The sequence below is a fragment of the Calonectris borealis genome, chromosome 1 (assembly GCF_964195595.1).
Source record: "Calonectris borealis chromosome 1, bCalBor7.hap1.2, whole genome shotgun sequence".
Taxonomy (NCBI): Eukaryota; Metazoa; Chordata; class Aves; order Procellariiformes; family Procellariidae; genus Calonectris; species Calonectris borealis.
Window position 1 is genome coordinate 53,795,475 of NC_134312.1, and position 17,870 is coordinate 53,813,344.

Genomic DNA, 17,870 nt, shown 5'->3' on the forward strand with positions numbered 1-17,870 from the left:
GTTGGCACAGGCTAATAGATGCACACAATTCTTCTAAAGCTTGTTGATGCTCCCCATTTCCCATCGCCACCTTACAATAAATACTATAGCACCTGTTAACTTTGGAGTTTGTCTTGATTTTAATTAAGACATGACTGCTTTGACTAAAGCAGTAGATTAAAAGGAAGGAGTGGATGAAGATTCTAATATTTATATGTGGTGTATGAAATTTTGCTTTACATGCATTTTCTTATGAGTCAGGATGCGATTTGAAGTCAGTATGGGAAGAGGTATGATCTTTTTCTGGTATTTTAGTTCCTGAGTGATGACAACTTGGCTAAATTCAATTTTTATGTTGAGGTATATAAATAGCTACTTGAGGTGGAAAAGCTATAACTGAGTAGTCCCAGTGGGAAAAAAAAATATATTCAGCTTTATTTTCATTCATGTGAAACTCAGATATACAGCTTCAATAAAAGTATTTATTTCCTCTACTCCTAGTTCAGTGAAGATTACAAGTAACTGAAGCCTTGGTCCTTTTTTCTGAGCTAAGCCAAACATTATATTGACATTTGGGCAAAATTTATTTTAAAGAGGACTTTTGTTACAAGGTAAAGCCCAGAGCAGGTCACTTGCAACTTGTCAATCTGACTTGAATTTTCTCTCTGAAAAATTCTAGTGATCCCAAAATTTCAAATAACAAAACTCCCCCCATATATTCTAGAGAAAAGGAGGGGTATCAGGTACCTATACAGTACCTAGAACTCTACCTGCATTGTGGTTAAAAACTAAACTAAGACAATATCTAGCACTACAATATACATTAAGCTTTATCAAAGCTGAGCCAGAGATAAAAACCAGTCTTGATTCAAAACATTTTTTTTTCCTAACTTCTTCTTTCCTTTGAAAAAATGATTCTATCCCTACCCCACTTCCTAGTGAGAAACCAGTTTTTCTGAAATTATTTGAGAAACCCTTTGTGTGAGTTAAGCACAATATGTATCTTCAGAAAGAGGATACTGCATAAAGACTAGACCTGGAGAGCAGGGGCAGGATTGAAGTGGAAAAGACTCTGTCTTTAAGACACTATGTGAGTTAAGACAATGAATTTTTGCCATGTAAGCCTAACAAGTTTTTTTTAAAGAAGGAATTTAAGAAGGATATTATCATCAGATTTTTCACTCTCCTCTCTCATTGTGGCTAATTCTACAGTGCCTCATCACTCCATGCACTCTATTGTTCTTTTGTAGGGTTGCTCTGCTTTCCAAACACTGTTTCCCTATTCAGCTGAGTATATAAGCTTCTCCATAAGGGAAAGTGAGGCATGGGTTAGCCTTGAAGAAGCGCTAAAACATGGTAGATTTTTAACACTGTGTGTCTGTGTTTGTTAGCACCAACACCACTCACTCAGCTTTTTTTTTTGAGAGATGCTCCTGTAAAGTATAAAGCCTGCACTGCTGGCTGATGGCACTGTTGGAGTGGCCTGGAGGAAATTTAAGAATTTGGTCATTTTTCTTTTCCAAGGAGATAATTAGGGTTTTTTTCCTTAGGATGGCTTTGCTGTACTGTATGTTCTAGGCCTTGGAGAAAGGCTTTGCAACCTTTTCAGACCTGTTTGCCAGCAGCGAAGGAGCGGGCTCACTGAGCATGCCAAGTAATCTGAGCCTTGGGAATGGCAAACCAGTCAAATTCTGGGTACACTCAGTAAGAGACCAACATGAATAATGCATTGCTCTTAAGCAGGGAACTCTGTGTATGCTGTGCGTGCATGCATGGTGTGATAAACCTGCGGCACACATATCTCAAATGTGCACATTGACTTGCAGGATGAGTGGGAAAGGATTGCAGGTTAGTAAGGGTGTTAGTAGCTTAGAGAATTGAAACGATTTTAGTCAACAAATAAGCTTGGAATGGGTTATTTAGAAAACCTGCCTGATTCCTCTTCCCTTTTCCATACCCAGAGTCACTAAGCCTGCCAAATATGCAATAATGCAAAGCTTGTGGCCTTTACAGAGGGAAAACCGGAGGCCAAGAGAGAGGGAATCCCCCTGGAGAGAACTTACTTTTCCCTTGTCATTCCTATCAGTGTCTGCACAGACTAGCTCAAGGCTGTCAGGCTGGATGCTGCAACTGGAGAGTTACAGTTGTCAGGCCCTTTACAGCGCTGGGATCTGACATCTCACTTGCACTTGGGCACAGACATTTGCAAACTACCTCCTCCCGCACTCTGAACAGGTGGGCCAGTGCAAACACTGCCCATGAAGAGTTTATGATTAATTTAGAATAAGTCTTATGTTATGTTCACATACACAGTCCAGTTCTTCCAAACAGTCCTGATGGTAAATTTGCCCCCCATGCCCCATGCTATTCCTAGAATGGGAATACACAAATGGTACCAAAACAAGTAGAGCCAATTTGTTTACAATTTTTAAATGTGCCTATGTTTAAAAATTAACATTAGTTTTCTTATCCAAGATAAAAATACCTGATGGAGAAGGTTGAATGTTCCAGGAAATAGCATATGTATTTTAAATGAAAGTATGTAATAATTTCATGCCACTTTCCCACACACTCAGCTGCTTGGGTATGGATTGCCCTCCCTCAAAATGACTGTGCAGAGCTCATAGCATTTGCTGGTCATAGAGTTATTGCACTGACTTCTGTCAAAAGAAAAGAAACAACTACATTTCCAGTCCTTGAACTTCATCCAGAACCGGACTTAAAGTTCAAAGGATGTTGATTCATGCCCTTTAGCTCCAGTCCTGGAAAGATTCATCCACTGACTGAAGTATGTGCATAGTCCATAATTTGTCGTCTATGATTTTTGCAGGCAGGAATCACTGATTAGGACTTGAAGGCATTAGGAACTTCTGACAGGGCTCATTGTGCCAGACATATCTCATCTTTCTTATGTGTTTTTCATTACAACATTTTAGTTTGGATTTGAATCTGGTTTAGATTGTCTTCTCCAATCAGCTCTGATTCTTCCCTTTCATTTCAGTATGCATCTTTGCATGAGTGCACTTGCAGTTAAATCTGCCCTTTCTACAGCTTGATTTTAGTTTGCTTTCACCTTGTAAATGTAAGAATCTGTGTAGCAGTCACCTATTAATCTATACACTGGTTTTTCTGGTTTCATGGAGGTTGTAGTATTGCAAGACACTACAATTAAACAAAATGAGCAAAGTAGCCTAGTTTTTATAGCATCAGTTGTGAGGTAAGAATCCATACGGAGAGCAGTAAAGGGATGCAACTTGCTGGGGTTTAGCTGTCAAAGCTCTTTGCCACAGTCTCTCCTGTTCTAAGGTTTATATTTCCAAAGCATAATGTGTCAATTAAACCTGAAATTTAAACTAACTGAAAAGCTGAGAAATAAAGGTTTAGAGAGTTGCCAAGAGGTTACTGGGCTTAATAAGATTTGTAGCAGTATGTACCATCAGCATTATTTCTCTGTTGAGACAAAATAAGATGCTCCTCTGCTGAAAGCTGGTTATTAATGATCAAGTTCAGCATGTATAATTTGGTCTGCCTCGAAAAAGTCAAAAGACATTGCATCTTTTCTAGTTGTAAGTGGCCTGTTAAGTGGCCTAGTTTGCTAGCATGTGTTCTTTGTAAGTGCTTTGTAATGTAATGAAAAAACATTCTCTCAAATGCTCACACTTTTCATGTGCTGCAGGATCGAGAAACAAATAAGCAGGTTTCGGGGATGGTTACCTAGAAAGCCAATGAAACTGGACAAGGAGACGCTGCCAGATCTGGAGGAGAATGACTGCTATACTGCTCCATTCAGCCAACAAAGGATCCATCAGTGAGTATTTTATTATATCTTAATTACAAGATGAAAACTTTTCCTTTTGGATTCACCCTGGAAAAAATAAATTTCTTAGTTCATGTCTTAAAGACTAGTGCCTTCAAATAAGTTCTTTGTCACAAAAAGGGAGAGATAGAGAGTCCTGAGAGAGCATAAAGTCTGTCTAAATTTCTAATAATTAAAGGTCCAGCTTAAAGCTAAAGGAAATCAATAGAAAAGTTCCTTTTAATTCACTGGAATTTCAATTATATCCCTAAAGTAGTCAGATGTCTAATTCTCTCTCGGGTCAGAATTGCAGTTGTTCTTTGTCACTTAAAGGTGTGATTAAAACTTCTTTTTCAGCGTTCCTGTGTTTTTAGTATAATCAAAATTAGTCCTTCTAACACTGATGGTTGAAATAAACTGATACTGCATTTCATTCCTAGTTACAACTGTAGAACAAACAGAACTCTAAAAAAAGCAGATGTCGTGGTTTAACCTGACAGGCAGCCAAATATCACGCAGCCGCTCTCTCATTCCCCGCCCCCCGCAGTGGGACTGGGAGAGAATCAGAAGGGTAAGAGTGAGAAAAACTCATGGGTTGAGATAAAGACAGTTTAATAGAACAGAAACGGGGAAAAAAAATAATGATAATGATAAAATATACAAAATGAGTGATGCACAATGCAATTGCTCACCACCCGCGCTGACTGATAACCAAGTAGCGATTGCTACTTCCTGGAACACGCCTACCGTTCATATACTGAGCATGATGTCACATGGTATGGAATACCCCCTTGGCCAGCTGGGCTAGCTGTCCTGGCTGTGCTCCCTCCCAACACTTGTTTTATTTTTTAAGCTGAATGACCTTGACTAGCAGGGTACTTAGCAACAACTGAAAACATCTGTGTGTTATCAACATTCTTCTCATATTGAATTCAAAACACAGCAGTAGGAAGAAATTTAACTCTATCCCAGCTGAAACCAGGACAGCAGAGAATGTAATTTTGTTTGTATTTCTCTGTCTTTTACTTTTATGGAAGCAAAACTGCTTGCAAAATGCCAGTGTTAAGACCTATGTCACTTGTCCAAGCATACCAATGGCACCAGTGTTGCACCAATGTCACTAGAGAAATCATTTGACTACCAGAAGCCTTTATTCACTTGCAAAATGCGAAACAGAAAAAGCCCCACGTGACTTTCAGATCCCATGTTGAATTTCAGGGCTGTCAAATTTTGGAGGAAGAGGGTGAATTATGGGTAGTTACAGTGTTTATTACATGGGAAACAATCATGGACTAACTGAGAACAAAATCACAAAGAATAGGCAGCACTGACCAGGGTACTAACAGAAGATACAGAATGAATTACAGGCAGCTCAAAGTCTAAAAATCTGAAATATGTTATTTTATTTAGGGAGAAGCCAAATTGATGTAATGCTCTTAAATGCCTCACTTTGAGTGAACAATTTTTCAGGGATCGGATTTATTAGCTGCAACAGGAATGAATAAAACAGACCTCCTTTGCCATAATGCCCTCTGCCATTGTGGGGAGCAGAATGAAGCCCCATAATCCAGGGGGAAATGCTTAGCAACCGGCTACACCACTTAGACACACACAAGTCTATGGGGCCAGACAAGATCCACCCAAGGGTACTGAGGGAGCTGGCGGAAGTGCTCACCAAGCCACTTTCAATCATTTTTCAGCAGTCCTGGCTAACTGGGGAGGTCCCAGTTGACTAGAGGTTAGCAAATGTGATGCCCATCTACAAGAATGGCCGGAAGGAGGATCCAGGGAACTGCAGGCTTGTCAGTCTGACCTCGTTGCTGGGAAAGGTTATGGAGCAGATAATCTTGAGTGCCATCACACAGCACGTACTGGACAAGTCAGGCCCAGTCAGCATGGGTTTATGAAAGGCAGGTCTTGCTTGACTAACCTGATCTCCTTCTACAACAAGGTGACCTGCTTAGTGCATGAGGGAAAGGCTGTGCATGTTGTTTACCTGGACTTTAGTAAAACCTTTGACACCGTTCCTGACAGCATTCTTCTGGAGAAACTGGCAGCCCATGGCTTGGACAGGTGTGCTCTTCGCTGGGTAGAAAACTGGCTGGATGGCCGGGCCCAAAGAGTTGTGGTGAATGGAGTTAAATCCAGTTGGCGGCCGGTCTCAAGTGGTGTTCCCCAGGGCTCACTATCGGGGCCAGTTCTGTTTAATATCTTTATCAGTGATCTGGACGATGGGGTCGAGTGCACCCTCAGTAAGTTTGCAGATGACACCAATTGGGCGGGAGTGTTGATCTGCTCGAGGGTAGGAAGGCTCTGAAGAGGGATCTGGACAGGCTGGATCGATGGGCCGAGGCCAACTGTATGAGGTTCAACAAGGCCAAGTGCCGGGTCCTGCACTTCGGCCACAACAACTCCATGCAACGCTACAGGCTTGGGGAAGAGTGGCTGGAAAGCTGCCCAGAGGAAAAGGACCTGGGGGTGCTGGTTGACAGGCGCTTAATATGAGCTGGCAGTGTGCCCAGGTAGCCAAGAAGGGCAATAGCATCCGGGCTTGTATCAGACATAGTGTGGCCAGCAGGAGCACGGAGGTGATCGTGCCCCTGTACTCAGCACTAGTGAGGCCGCACCTCGACTACGGTGCTCTGTTTTGGGGCCCTCACTACAAGAAAGACACTGAGGTGCTGGGGCGCATCCAGAGAACAGCAACAAACCTGGTGAAGGGTCTAGAGAAGAAGTTTTATGAAGAGCAGCTGAGGGAACTGGGACTGTTTAGCCTGGAGAAGAGGAGGCTGAGGGGAGACCTTATCGTACTCTACAACTACCTGAAAGGAGGTTGTAGCAAGGTGGGTGTCGGTCTCTTTTCCCAAGTAGCAAGTGATAGGACAAGAGGAAATGGCCTCCAGTTGCGCCAGGGCAGGTTTAGATTGAATATTCGGAAAAATTTCTTTACTGTAAGAGTGGTCAGGCCCTGGAACAGGCTGCCCAGGGAAGTGGTTGACTCACCATCCCTGGAGGTATTTAGAAGACGGGTAGACATGGCGCTTGGCGACACGGTTTAGGGGTGGACTTGGCAGTGTTAGCTTTACAGTTGGACTCAATGATCTTAAGGGTCTTTTCCAATCAAAATGATTCTATGTTTCTATGATTCTATAAGTAGTGTCTTTCCAAACACAACAGAAAAACAAAAACAAGTGCAAATCTCCAGGGAAATTTCAGTAGAAGTCTGCTCCTAGCACCAGTCACCAGCCAGGGTTATTTTCACTAAATGTCTGTGCCCTAAATAGAGATCAGGTTGAGACTACAGCATCTTTCGATACTTGAGCAAAAAGATGGTCATTTATTGTGCCCTGCAAGACGAAGTGTAAATTAGTTCAAGAATAGACCAGTGATAATAAAAATGAAGACATTGGGATGTCTGGGTTGATATTTTTATTAATAGTAATATTAAGTATTAACTTCCCTTAAAACTACAGCACATAAGAAAGTTTTTTTTGTGTCTGGAAGGAGAGTTGGCATATATGAACCCCAATATTTTTTTCATTTTTCTGCCTTGCTCATGTTTGTGTTGGTAAACTGGCAGGGGGTGTTTATTAAATACTGTGTTGGTTTCATTAACATTCCTGCTGTTGTTTGGCACTTCTTTTACGTCATTGCAGACTTCGCAGCTCTACTCCCTAGCAGGCCTGACATTTTCTGTTTTGCTTTCTGTGTAGTCTTCCATTCCTTTTGTGTGGGGACTGGTAACGTGCTGGCTGAGCTGCCCTCCTTCTCCCAAAAGGTGCTGGCTCTGACAGGATGCTTGTGTTCCTGTCATGCCCCAGCCTCTTGGCTGTGTCTGTCTTATTCTGCTTCACTAAAATTTTGAAATATACTGACTTGTTCAATATTCATCTAGTGAGTTGCATGCAGGCATTTTAATTGTTCCAAGAATTTCAGGGTTTGTTGGTAAGCAGAGCATTTCAGGAACATCTTTAGTATGTGCTTTTAATCTTTGATTGTGGAGTGTGGGTACAAAATAATTGGAAATGTAGAGTTAAAAAGAATGATTTTATTAGTATCAATTAACAGTCAAGAAGTGTATTATGTTGGGGTTCGCTTACTTCGTAAAAATTGCTGCTTACTTCGTGCAAATTGCTGCTTCTTCCAAGATATACATAAACATTCTGTTGGAAGAACTGTATATAACAAGCCAGTGGTAAAAATGCCCACCTATTCCCAAACATGGGGAAAGTATGAGTAGAAAGGGATTTTTTAATTTGTGGTTATCCCAACACGTATTAACTGATGTAGCAATTAGTGTGACTGGCACCTTCATTTGTCTGAGTCAGTTGTGCCAGATGAGGGTTTGATCACTAAGAAAATTATTTCTCTTTCACCTCTACCCACTGCTAAGCGTAGTAACCTTCACAAGGGCAGCACTGATAATTGTCACCTACTCAGAACAGTAACAGAAACGCTCTAAAGTTGATAAAATCCTGCCTCCATATTAGATTAAAGCTTCAGTTTTCAGTTGTCACTGTTGCATTACATAAGTTTTTACTTGCTTTTTAAGAAGTAAAAAAGTTACTAATTGAATATAAATTTTTTTTTTAAAACCTGTCAAGGCTTTTATTTATATTTCTAACCCAGAGCCCCACAATACAGTTTTAGGAATGGGAAGATAAATAGTTACTGAAATTCTTGAGCTGCAGAAATGAAGAATTGCCATCTACAGTAATGTCATGATAATTTAGCTTGCAGTTTGTCAGGGGTAAGAAAAGTCCATGCATTTTCATATTTGGCGCAGTTAAGGTTTTGCTAGAGTGCTCTTACTGTACCATACTGCCATTACAATGCAATTATAGTGGAGTCTACATAATTGTCATGGGCAGTTTCTTGTAGAGTTCACATTGTCTTCAGCAAGTACATCATCGTGTAGGCTAGAATAACAGTGACAGTCTCTTCCCTACTCTTGGGCTTTTACATGTGACCCTGCATCCCTTTCCATCACACTTGTGCCAAAACCGATTCAGACAGAACATGCGCAGGACAGGGAGGATCCCAGTACTGCATCGATGCTCTGCTGGTTAACCAGAGACTTTTCATCCAACATAGGGCCATTTTTTGAAGAAGAAAAACGTTAGTAGCATGTTGAGTTCTTGAAGTCCTCAGAGAATGGGGAATAAACGCAAGGCTTTCAGACCTTTTGCACTGTGTTAAGGTGGTAGCTGAAAAACGTCACTAGTGTCTGCTTTTCCTTTTTATCAGATCTTATGTACCGATTTTGAGTTTCGAGCTTATAGTAAAAAAGATAAAATTTTCTTGCAAATCTGGAATCCTAAGTGAGAAAAAGAGATGAGTGGGAATTACATTAAACTGTTCTTTAAGAAATAGCCACAGGAGCCTAAACCATATAATCAGTCTTTTAATTACACTAACGAGGATTTTTCTGGCTATTGTACAAGTATTTCTGGAGAGCAAGATATGTACTTTTGCCAGTTGAAAATATCTAGGATTTCTGTGTTGTCATAAATCGATGTTTATCCAAGACATGCTGAACAGTCGCTTAATGGCCATGTAGTAAAATCATTCACAAATGCAACCATCTTGGAAGTATAAATCTCTATATACTGAGTTTTCAGATAAGATCTCCATGGCTTCACTGTAGGTTTGGCCACATACCATAGCTGGAGGATGCAGAATTCTTCCTTCTCTCCTAGTTTTATGTGCTTTTAATTTGCTAAAATATTATTCCTTAAATATTTATATAAGCTTGTCCATGTTTGATGTTTGTCCAGATATTGCAATATTGCAATTTGGGTTTAGAATTCCTTATTTCTTCCTTTCTTCATAGCTTCAGACATTTTTCACTCAGCAAAGAACAGGCAGTTTATCTTTTTTGATCTAGCCACGTTTTCCACATCAGGGTCTCTAGTGTGATACAGATGATGTTTGAAACACGGTGTGAGTACAGTCTTCATTTGTGGTAGCTGCTTTTAGAAGCATGGAATGACAGATGACTGACAGTACTTACAATGCAGAGTCTGGGAAGGAAAATAGTTACGACCAAAACCAGCAAGGCCTGATCAGATCTTTTTTCAATAGGAGTTAATATTTTTTAAATAAAAAAGGCCAGATGTGGAGAAAGGCTAGCTTTCAGAAAAAACCTAGATTTGTGTTAAGAGACACAGCTAACCATCCGCCCTCCCTCCAAAACAGGCAAAGAAGAAAACTGCAAGAATCACATTTGTAAGACGTGCCTATAACTTTTGCAGTATGGCTTCAGGTTTTCTTTTAAAGGGATTATGGCATACCTTATAGGGTATATCACAAAATTGTCATTACAAAAGACCTAAATTCATCTTAATTCCTAAGTAATAGGAAATCTCTTTTTGGAGGAAGGAAGTTCTGCCTGGCTGAGGCAAGCATTTTTTTGGAAGTGTGTGGAATACAAAATTACAATTTTCAAGATACACTTCTGAGTAGTATTTCTCTTCTGCAGCCACAGCTTGGGAAGGGCTTTGTTTATGTCAAAGCATTTCTTCTGAAAATTATCAGTTACAAGAATGCACAGTTCGAATATGGGAAAAATATTTTCCATTAGACATGATGATAATTAGTTATTTTTCTACTACATCTTAGTTATTTTATGTAGTGAGCTGCTAGTCAGCTGGGAATAGTAACAGTAGTAATTAGCTGCAATTTCTTAGATACTAACTAGGAAAATGCTTTTAATTGCTGTTTAGAGATTTCAAACTTTATATCAGGAACTATTTTCCCCTTTTTTTCATTCCAAATGTGCTAAACTCTCTGGTTAAATATTAATCTAATATATAATTGAATAAACCACTTAAAAATAAATATTTATTACTTCAGTGAAAATTAGATTAAAAATTTACACAGTTAGGAGGACTAGGACAATATCTGGATTAATTAACCAAAAATGGGCCTGTATACCAGAGGTTAATGGAGTTACTCTCATTTGTACTGTGTCCCCTTGTGGTACATGAGGATCTTATCCTGTATCTGTGTCAGATTTCCAAGATATGTGTGTCTGGGGGTGGAGTTACATTTTAAGCTTTCTCTGATGCTCAGATTGGCCCTAATAAATTCCATCCCCACCCAGATGATCTGTGCCCATGTCCCCCTGAGCTGCTTCACCCCAAGGTCATGGATGGGTCAGGGAGTTGCTACCACTGGAGACAAGGCACAGGGCTGCATGGACACTTACTTATTTTGAACCAGGATGGGCATTCCTGTGTTTATATTAATCCTACCGTATAATAACTATACATTTGTAAATGGCTTTTTATAAGCAGGGAATCACAGTTCTGTAAGATTCCTGCTCTTAAACAAATCTTTGTGCAACCAAACTTGGAAAAGTCCTCCTGTGATGGGTTTTTTAAATTCTCTCTTATTTTGGAAGTTTTAATTGCCTGGCAAACTGAATGAGACAGGGCATCCCTGAAAAATACATAGAGCTCATTCTATCGCAGATGAATGTTCCTGAGTAAACCAATTTAAATTAAGAAGTGATTTAGGTGGCAGGGTGATTTGGGGAGAAGGGCAGAGGAAGGTAGGGGAGAGATTCAGCACTTTCACAACTCTATTTTACTTTAGCAGTTTTGAGGCTGTGATGTGCCAAATCTGAAACAGACAAAGCCACTAATACATTCTTCATCCCAAAGTGATCTTGTTTTACACATATGATGTGAAAAATCCAGAATAACCATGAATAAATGTTTTCTTTTAGATAAACAAAAAAGTCAGCTGCAGCCTTAAAAGTCAGGCAAAATGAAAATAAATAGAAAGTGATACTAATATACCCATTTTCAAACAAATAAACTGTGGGGATGTGTGGTAATATTCTCACTGGAATACTGCAGGCTCATCTTGTTGCTACTACAGCTGATGATTTTCTTTCTCTGATGTTAAATGAGGTAAAAACCTCATTTGCTATTGCCTCAGCCAACAACAGCTAGCTACTGCCAGTGGCTTACCTGGGAGTGCAGAGGGTTGGGCATTTTTCCTGCACTAAAGAATACACTTCTCATATAGTGATTACTACTTCAGACAACATCTCTGCTTTTAGTTTGTACTGCTTCCAGCAACAGATATTTGCTTGGAACATACATACCTTTTTGTACGGTGAGTGTCAGACATCGAATGTTTATGTGTCTGGGGATCCTGTGGAGCAAAGATGCACATTGGATACGTGTATGCACAAGTCCTCACTTTGTAGCTTTGTAACCAGACCATAGGTCTGGTTAAGATTGTATATCTTACCAGTAGAGCAGAAAATAGCCTTTCCCTGCCTTTTGCTTCTCCAAAATAAATTGAAAAGTAAAACCATTTTTTTTCAAATGGATGTTAGACAAAGATTCAAGAGCTAAATTTACCCCTAAAGGGTTTGTACAACCTGCAAAATTACCAAAGAGAATGTATGAACAGGAATTCATTGGCAGTTTGTTCATAGTTGAATTCGCATTAATTTGAGGGCCTTCTTTAGACAACAGTTAGTTTTGCTGTGCTTTGTTATCCATGGAAAGATAGTTTGAAATCTCCAGTTCAGAGTCTAATTAAGAAAGCTACAAATATAATTTCAAAGCAATTAACCTTCACTGACTCTTCATGTCGCTTACAGTATGAATATAAGAGCAATATTTCCACAATGACATTTTTAAAAGGGACTTTAATTAAGGATCAACTCTGGAACCTTTCCTGCCAGAAGTGCTGTCATTATCTTCATTGAGATTTTCTTTTTGAGTAAGGGCAGCTCACAGAAATAAGACTGACAGGGCCAGGCTAATGGTTATAAGTGTTGTGGAACTAATCACTAGCTTTATTATCTACCTATACATTAACTTCACAGGTAATAAAAATAATCGTGTATTAATTCTTACTTTTTTTTTATCTTACAAATGAGGTGACAAAGTCATCAAAACCTTCAACTGAACTGTCTCCTAAATAAAGCCTGAACCCTTACTGAGCCTGAAAACAAGCTGTATTGCTCTTATGAATATTCAAGCCCTTGTGCATATTGAAATTCTAACAAGGTCAGCAGAAACGGAACAGCTGAGGAAACTGTTCCATCTGAAAGCAACAAGGGTTAAAAAGCTCTGCAGAAAGCCTCTGCCTTGTGCAGTTTATAGCTCAGTAATGTCTGATGAATGTTGGTCTACACCTAGTTTGGAAATGTCTTCAGCTCTGGCCCCTGTGAACTGAAATTTGAAGGGTGAGCTTCTCCATAGACTGAGAAAGTCTTTCTCCTCTAAATTTCTTCATTGGATGCTGCAGACCATGAAATAGCCTTGATGGCTATTCTGTGAATATGGGTTTACCACCCACACTCAGAAAGAAGACAACCTGGAGCACAAAAAGTTTGGAGGAAGACCTGCCCATAAAGTGTGGGAGAGAAGGGTGGTGGTAGAGAGGGATAAGTCCTGCACTGAACTGCAGGATTCTCACCTGACGAGCAACTCCTGATTTTGGAGATAAATTGAAACTTCCCTGGCATTGTCCTAATTTACATCAACCTCTAACTGGGATGTTGTAACACATCGTTACAACTACTTGAGATATTCTCAACCTTTCAATGCCTCCCACTTGTGTCTGCCTATTTTTGTTTCCTGTGCCAGAGCTCCCTACCCCCTTGGTTATGGTGATACTGCTCTTTCTGGGGCTACTCTACAGACAATTTCACAGAAATGATCTGAGTATTTGAGTTAAACAAAAGAAAAAAATCCTGTGATTTTTGTATTCAAAAATAGGTGAGGATTATTTTTAACCTTTACCACATGGAATTCCATCCCAAAACAATGATATTTTAGGGATAGTACAGGTCATCCAGAGGAGTCATTTTGGCACTCCTTTTTGACCTTTGGTGAACCCTAGCATCTCTTCTGCATCCATGTCTCCATGAGTAATGTTGGAAAACACTGAAGGACATGTTCTTGGCCTATTCTAGTCATGGTGAGTTCTCCCTCTCCTCTGCCCTTCCTGCCCTCAGATGCCTTTTACTGGCACAAGGATGGGCAGGGCAGAACCTCTGCAGCTCTCATAGTCACACATGTTTAGGACTGCTTCAGCTAGATCTGGAATAAGCAGAGTTCGTCATGGCAGTTTATTATACTGAGGTGTTGACATCTGCTTCACAGACACATCTGGTTGTTCCTTCTTGGCCACATGAGATCAAAAGCTACAACAACACAATTGCTAAGTTTACAAATGAATGCAAATGACTAAAGTGTTTGTTTAAACAAGTAGTTCTTATTTCTTTTTAAGATTGCATAATGTTTGCTTTTTGCCTTTTTTTCATTCATGACTCATGAAAATAGAAGGGATTAAATGCAGAAAAACTATTAACCTATTTGTCCAAAAAAGTTGTTGAAATAACTACCTGTAGTTGCAGTATGACATTGTCATGATAACAGATGTGCAAAATAACCTTATATCACAAGGAAAATAGATTAACATTATTGGTGTTACCTGGATTAATGTTGCTAGTTTCCCAGATAAGGTGATTCAATTCTCAATTAAATCGTACAAGAACTCATAACTAAGTCAGAATGAAAATTACTGTGCTGTTTTGATTTCATAAGTTATCTTCACATCTTCACATACGTTATCTTCACATATCTTTAACATTCAGTGCTGTCTGGTAGGTGAGATCTTGGAGAGTAGTCAGACATTAAAAGAAAATGAAACAAAGTGGGAGAAACACTAACTTTTCACTTCTGTTTTACTACTGTCTTTTAATTTGTTTCTGCTGCTACTAAAATGGCCTAATACAGAGCTCCAGCTTCAGCCGGAAATAATGCTGTTCTATCTGCTTCAGAGTTTAGATTGGGTTTTTATCTAATTTCCTTAAGCATTAAGACTTACGTGATGATAGTATTTCCTTTTTGTCGAAGTTCTTCTAATACTTATTATTTTACATACTGATTACTTTCAACTAAATTTGGTACAGGTGTAACTGTCTCAAAAATAAGCACAGTCTTATTTACTTCGTGAGTATCAGCAGCTTGAAACGGAATAGGGGCCCAAAATCTTGCCTATACAGAAAAGGCAGTGGCCAGTGCACACCAATTGTATATGCTGTTTGGTAGCCGGGGGAGAAATCGGCAGCCCAGCTCAAGTGCATCTACACCAATGCATGCAGCATGGGCGGCAAACAGGAGGAGATGGAAGCCATTGTGCAGCAGGGTAGCTATGACTTAGTCGCCATCACGGAAACATGGTGGGATGCGTCCCACGATTGGAGGGCTGCAATGGATGGCTATAAGCTCTTCAGAAGGGACAGGCGAGGAAGGAGAGGCGGTGGGGTAGCCCTGTATGTCAGGGAGTGCTTCGACTGTCTAGAGGTCAATGGTAGTGATGACGAGGTCGAGTGCTTGTGGGTAAGGATGAGGGGGAAGGCCAACAAGGCAGATATCCTGCTGGGGGTCTGTTATAGACCACCTAGCCAGGACGAGGAGGCAGACGAAATATTCTACCAGAGGCTCGTAGAAGTGTCACAGTCGCTAGCCCTTGTTCTCGTGGGGGACTTCAACTTTCCGGACAGGAAATACCACATGGCAGAGAGGAAACAGTCAAGGAGGTTCCTGGAGTGTGTGGAGGATAACTTCCTGACGCAGCTGGTAAGCGAGCCTACCAGGGGAGGTGCCTCGCATGACCTGCTGTTCACAAACAGAGAAGGACTGGTGGCAGATGTGGTGGTCGGAGGCCGGCTTGGGCTTAGCAACCATGAAATGATAGAATTCTCGATACTTGGTGAAGTAAGGAGGGGGGCCAGCAAAACCGCTACCATGGACTTCCGGAGGGTGCACTTTGGCCTGCTCAGGACACTGGTCGAGAGGGTCCCTTGGGAGACAGTCCTGAAGGGCAAAGGGGTCCAGGAAGGCTGGATGTTCTTCAAGAAGGAAGTCTTAAAGGTGCAGGAGCGGGCTGTCCCCATGTGCCATAAGAAGAAAGGGTGGGGAAGATGACCGGCCTGGCTGAATGGGGAGCTCTGGCTGGGACTCAGGAAAAAAAGGAGAGTTTATCACCTTTGGAAGAAGGGGCAGGCAACTCAGGAAGAGTACAGGGATCTCGTTAGGTCGTGCAGAGTGGAAATTAGAAAGGCAAAAGCCCAGCTAGAACGCAACCTGGCCACTGTCATGAGAGACAACAAAAAATGCTTTTATAAGTTTGTTAATGAGAAAAGGAGAGCCAAGGAGAATCTCCATCCTCTATTGGATGCGGGCGGAACGTTGTCACCAAGGATGAGGATAAGGCTGAGGTACTCAATGCCTTCTTTGCCTCAGTCTTTAATAGTCAGAGCAGTTATCCTCAGGGTACTCAGCCCCCTGAGGTGGAAGACAGGGATGGCGAGCAGGATAAACCCCCCATAATCCAAGAGGAAGAAGTTAATGACCTGCTACGCCACCTGGACGCTCACAAGTCTATGGGGCCGGATGGGATCCACCCGAGGGTACTGAGGGAACTGGCGGAGGAGCTTGCCGAGCCGCTCTCCATCATTTACCAGCAGTCCTGGTTAACTGGGGAAGTCCCGGACGACTGGAGGCTCGCCAATGTGACGCCCATCTACAAGAAGGGCCGGAAGGAGAATCCGGGGAACTACAGGCCGGTCAGCCTGACCTCGCTGCCGGGGAAGATCATGGAGCGGTTGGTTTTGAGGGTGCTCACGAGCCATGTCCGGGACAACCAGGGGATCAGGCCCAGCCAGCACGGGTTCATGGAAGGCAGGTCCTGCTTGACCAACCTGATCTCCTTCTATGACCAGGTGACCCGCCTAGTGGATGAGGGAAAGGCAGTGGATGTGGTCTACCTGGACTTCAGTAAAGCCTTTGACACTGTCTCCCACAGCATTCTCCTAGAGAAGCTGGCGGCTCACGGCCTAGACAGGTACACTCTTCCCTGGGTAAAAAACTGGCTGGACAGCCGAGCCCAGAGAGTTGTGGTGAATGGAGTTAAATCCAGTTGGTGGCCGGTCACGAGCGGTGTTCCCCAGGGCTCAGTACTGGGGCCGGTCTTGTTCAATATCTTTATCAACGATTTGGGTGAGGGGATCGAGTGCTCCCTCAGTAAGTTTTCAGACGACACCAAGTTGGGCGGGAGTGTTGATCTGCTGGAGGGTAGGAAGGCTGTGCAGAGGGACCTGGACAGGCTGGATCGATGGGCCGAGGCCAACTGTATGAGGTTCAACAAGGCCAAGTGCCGGGTCCTGCACTTCGGCCACAACAACCCCAGGCAACACTACAGGCTTGGGGAAGAGTGGCTGGAAAGCTGCCCGGAGGAAAAGGACCTGGGGGTGCTCATTGACAGCCGGCTGAACACGAGCCGGCAGTGTGCCCAGGTGGCCAAGAAGGCCAATGGCATCCTGGCCTGTATCAGAAATAGTGTGGCCAGCAGGAGTAGGGAGGTGATCGTGCCCCTGTACTCGGCACTGGTGAGGCCGCACCTCGAATACTGTGTTCAGTTTTGGGCCCATCACTACAAGAAGGACATGGAGGTGCTGGAGCGTGTCCAGAGAAGGGCAACGAAGCTGGTGAAGGGCCTGGAGAAGAAGTTTTACGAGGAGCGGCTGAGGGAACTGGGGTTGTTTAGTCTAGAGAAGAGGAGGCTGAGGGAAGACCTCATCGCGCTCTACAACTACCTGAAAGGAGGTTGTAGTGAGGTGGGTGTTGGTCTCTTCTGCCAAGTCACTAGCGATAGGACGAGAGGAAATGGCCTCAAGTTGTGCCAAGGGAGGTTTAGGCTGGACATCAGGAGAAATTTCTTTACTGTAAGAGTGGTCAGGCCTTGGAACAGGCTGCCCAGGGAAGTGGTGGAGTCACCATCCCTGGAAGTATTTAAAAGACGTGTAGATGAGGCGCTTAGGGACATGGTGTAGTGGGTATGGTGGTGTTGGGTTGACGGTTGGACTCGATGATCTTAGAGGTCTTTTCCAACCTTAATAATTCTATGATTCTATGATTCTAATATGTATTGTGGCTTTTTTTTTTTTTTTAATTTCCTGGACTCATCACAATTCTGTCTAAACTATTGAACCTGCATTCATACATAACTCTGTAAGTAGCTTCTAAAAGCTAATTTTCTACTCTATTTTAGCTTC

The 17,870-nt window shown here is 41.9% G+C and overlaps 1 protein-coding gene across 2 annotated transcripts in view; it reads left to right on the top strand.

The window, feature by feature from the left end:
- The window catches only part of ANO4 (anoctamin 4), a 207,439-nt gene that overhangs the window by 130,774 nt on the left and 58,795 nt on the right, over positions 1–17,870 (top strand). For both annotated transcript variants that reach the window (XM_075152059.1, XM_075152068.1), the window contains one exon: positions 3,656–3,787. In XM_075152059.1, coding sequence (XP_075008160.1) covers positions 3,656–3,787 — 132 coding nt within the window. The remainder of the gene's footprint in view (positions 1–3,655; positions 3,788–17,870) is intronic.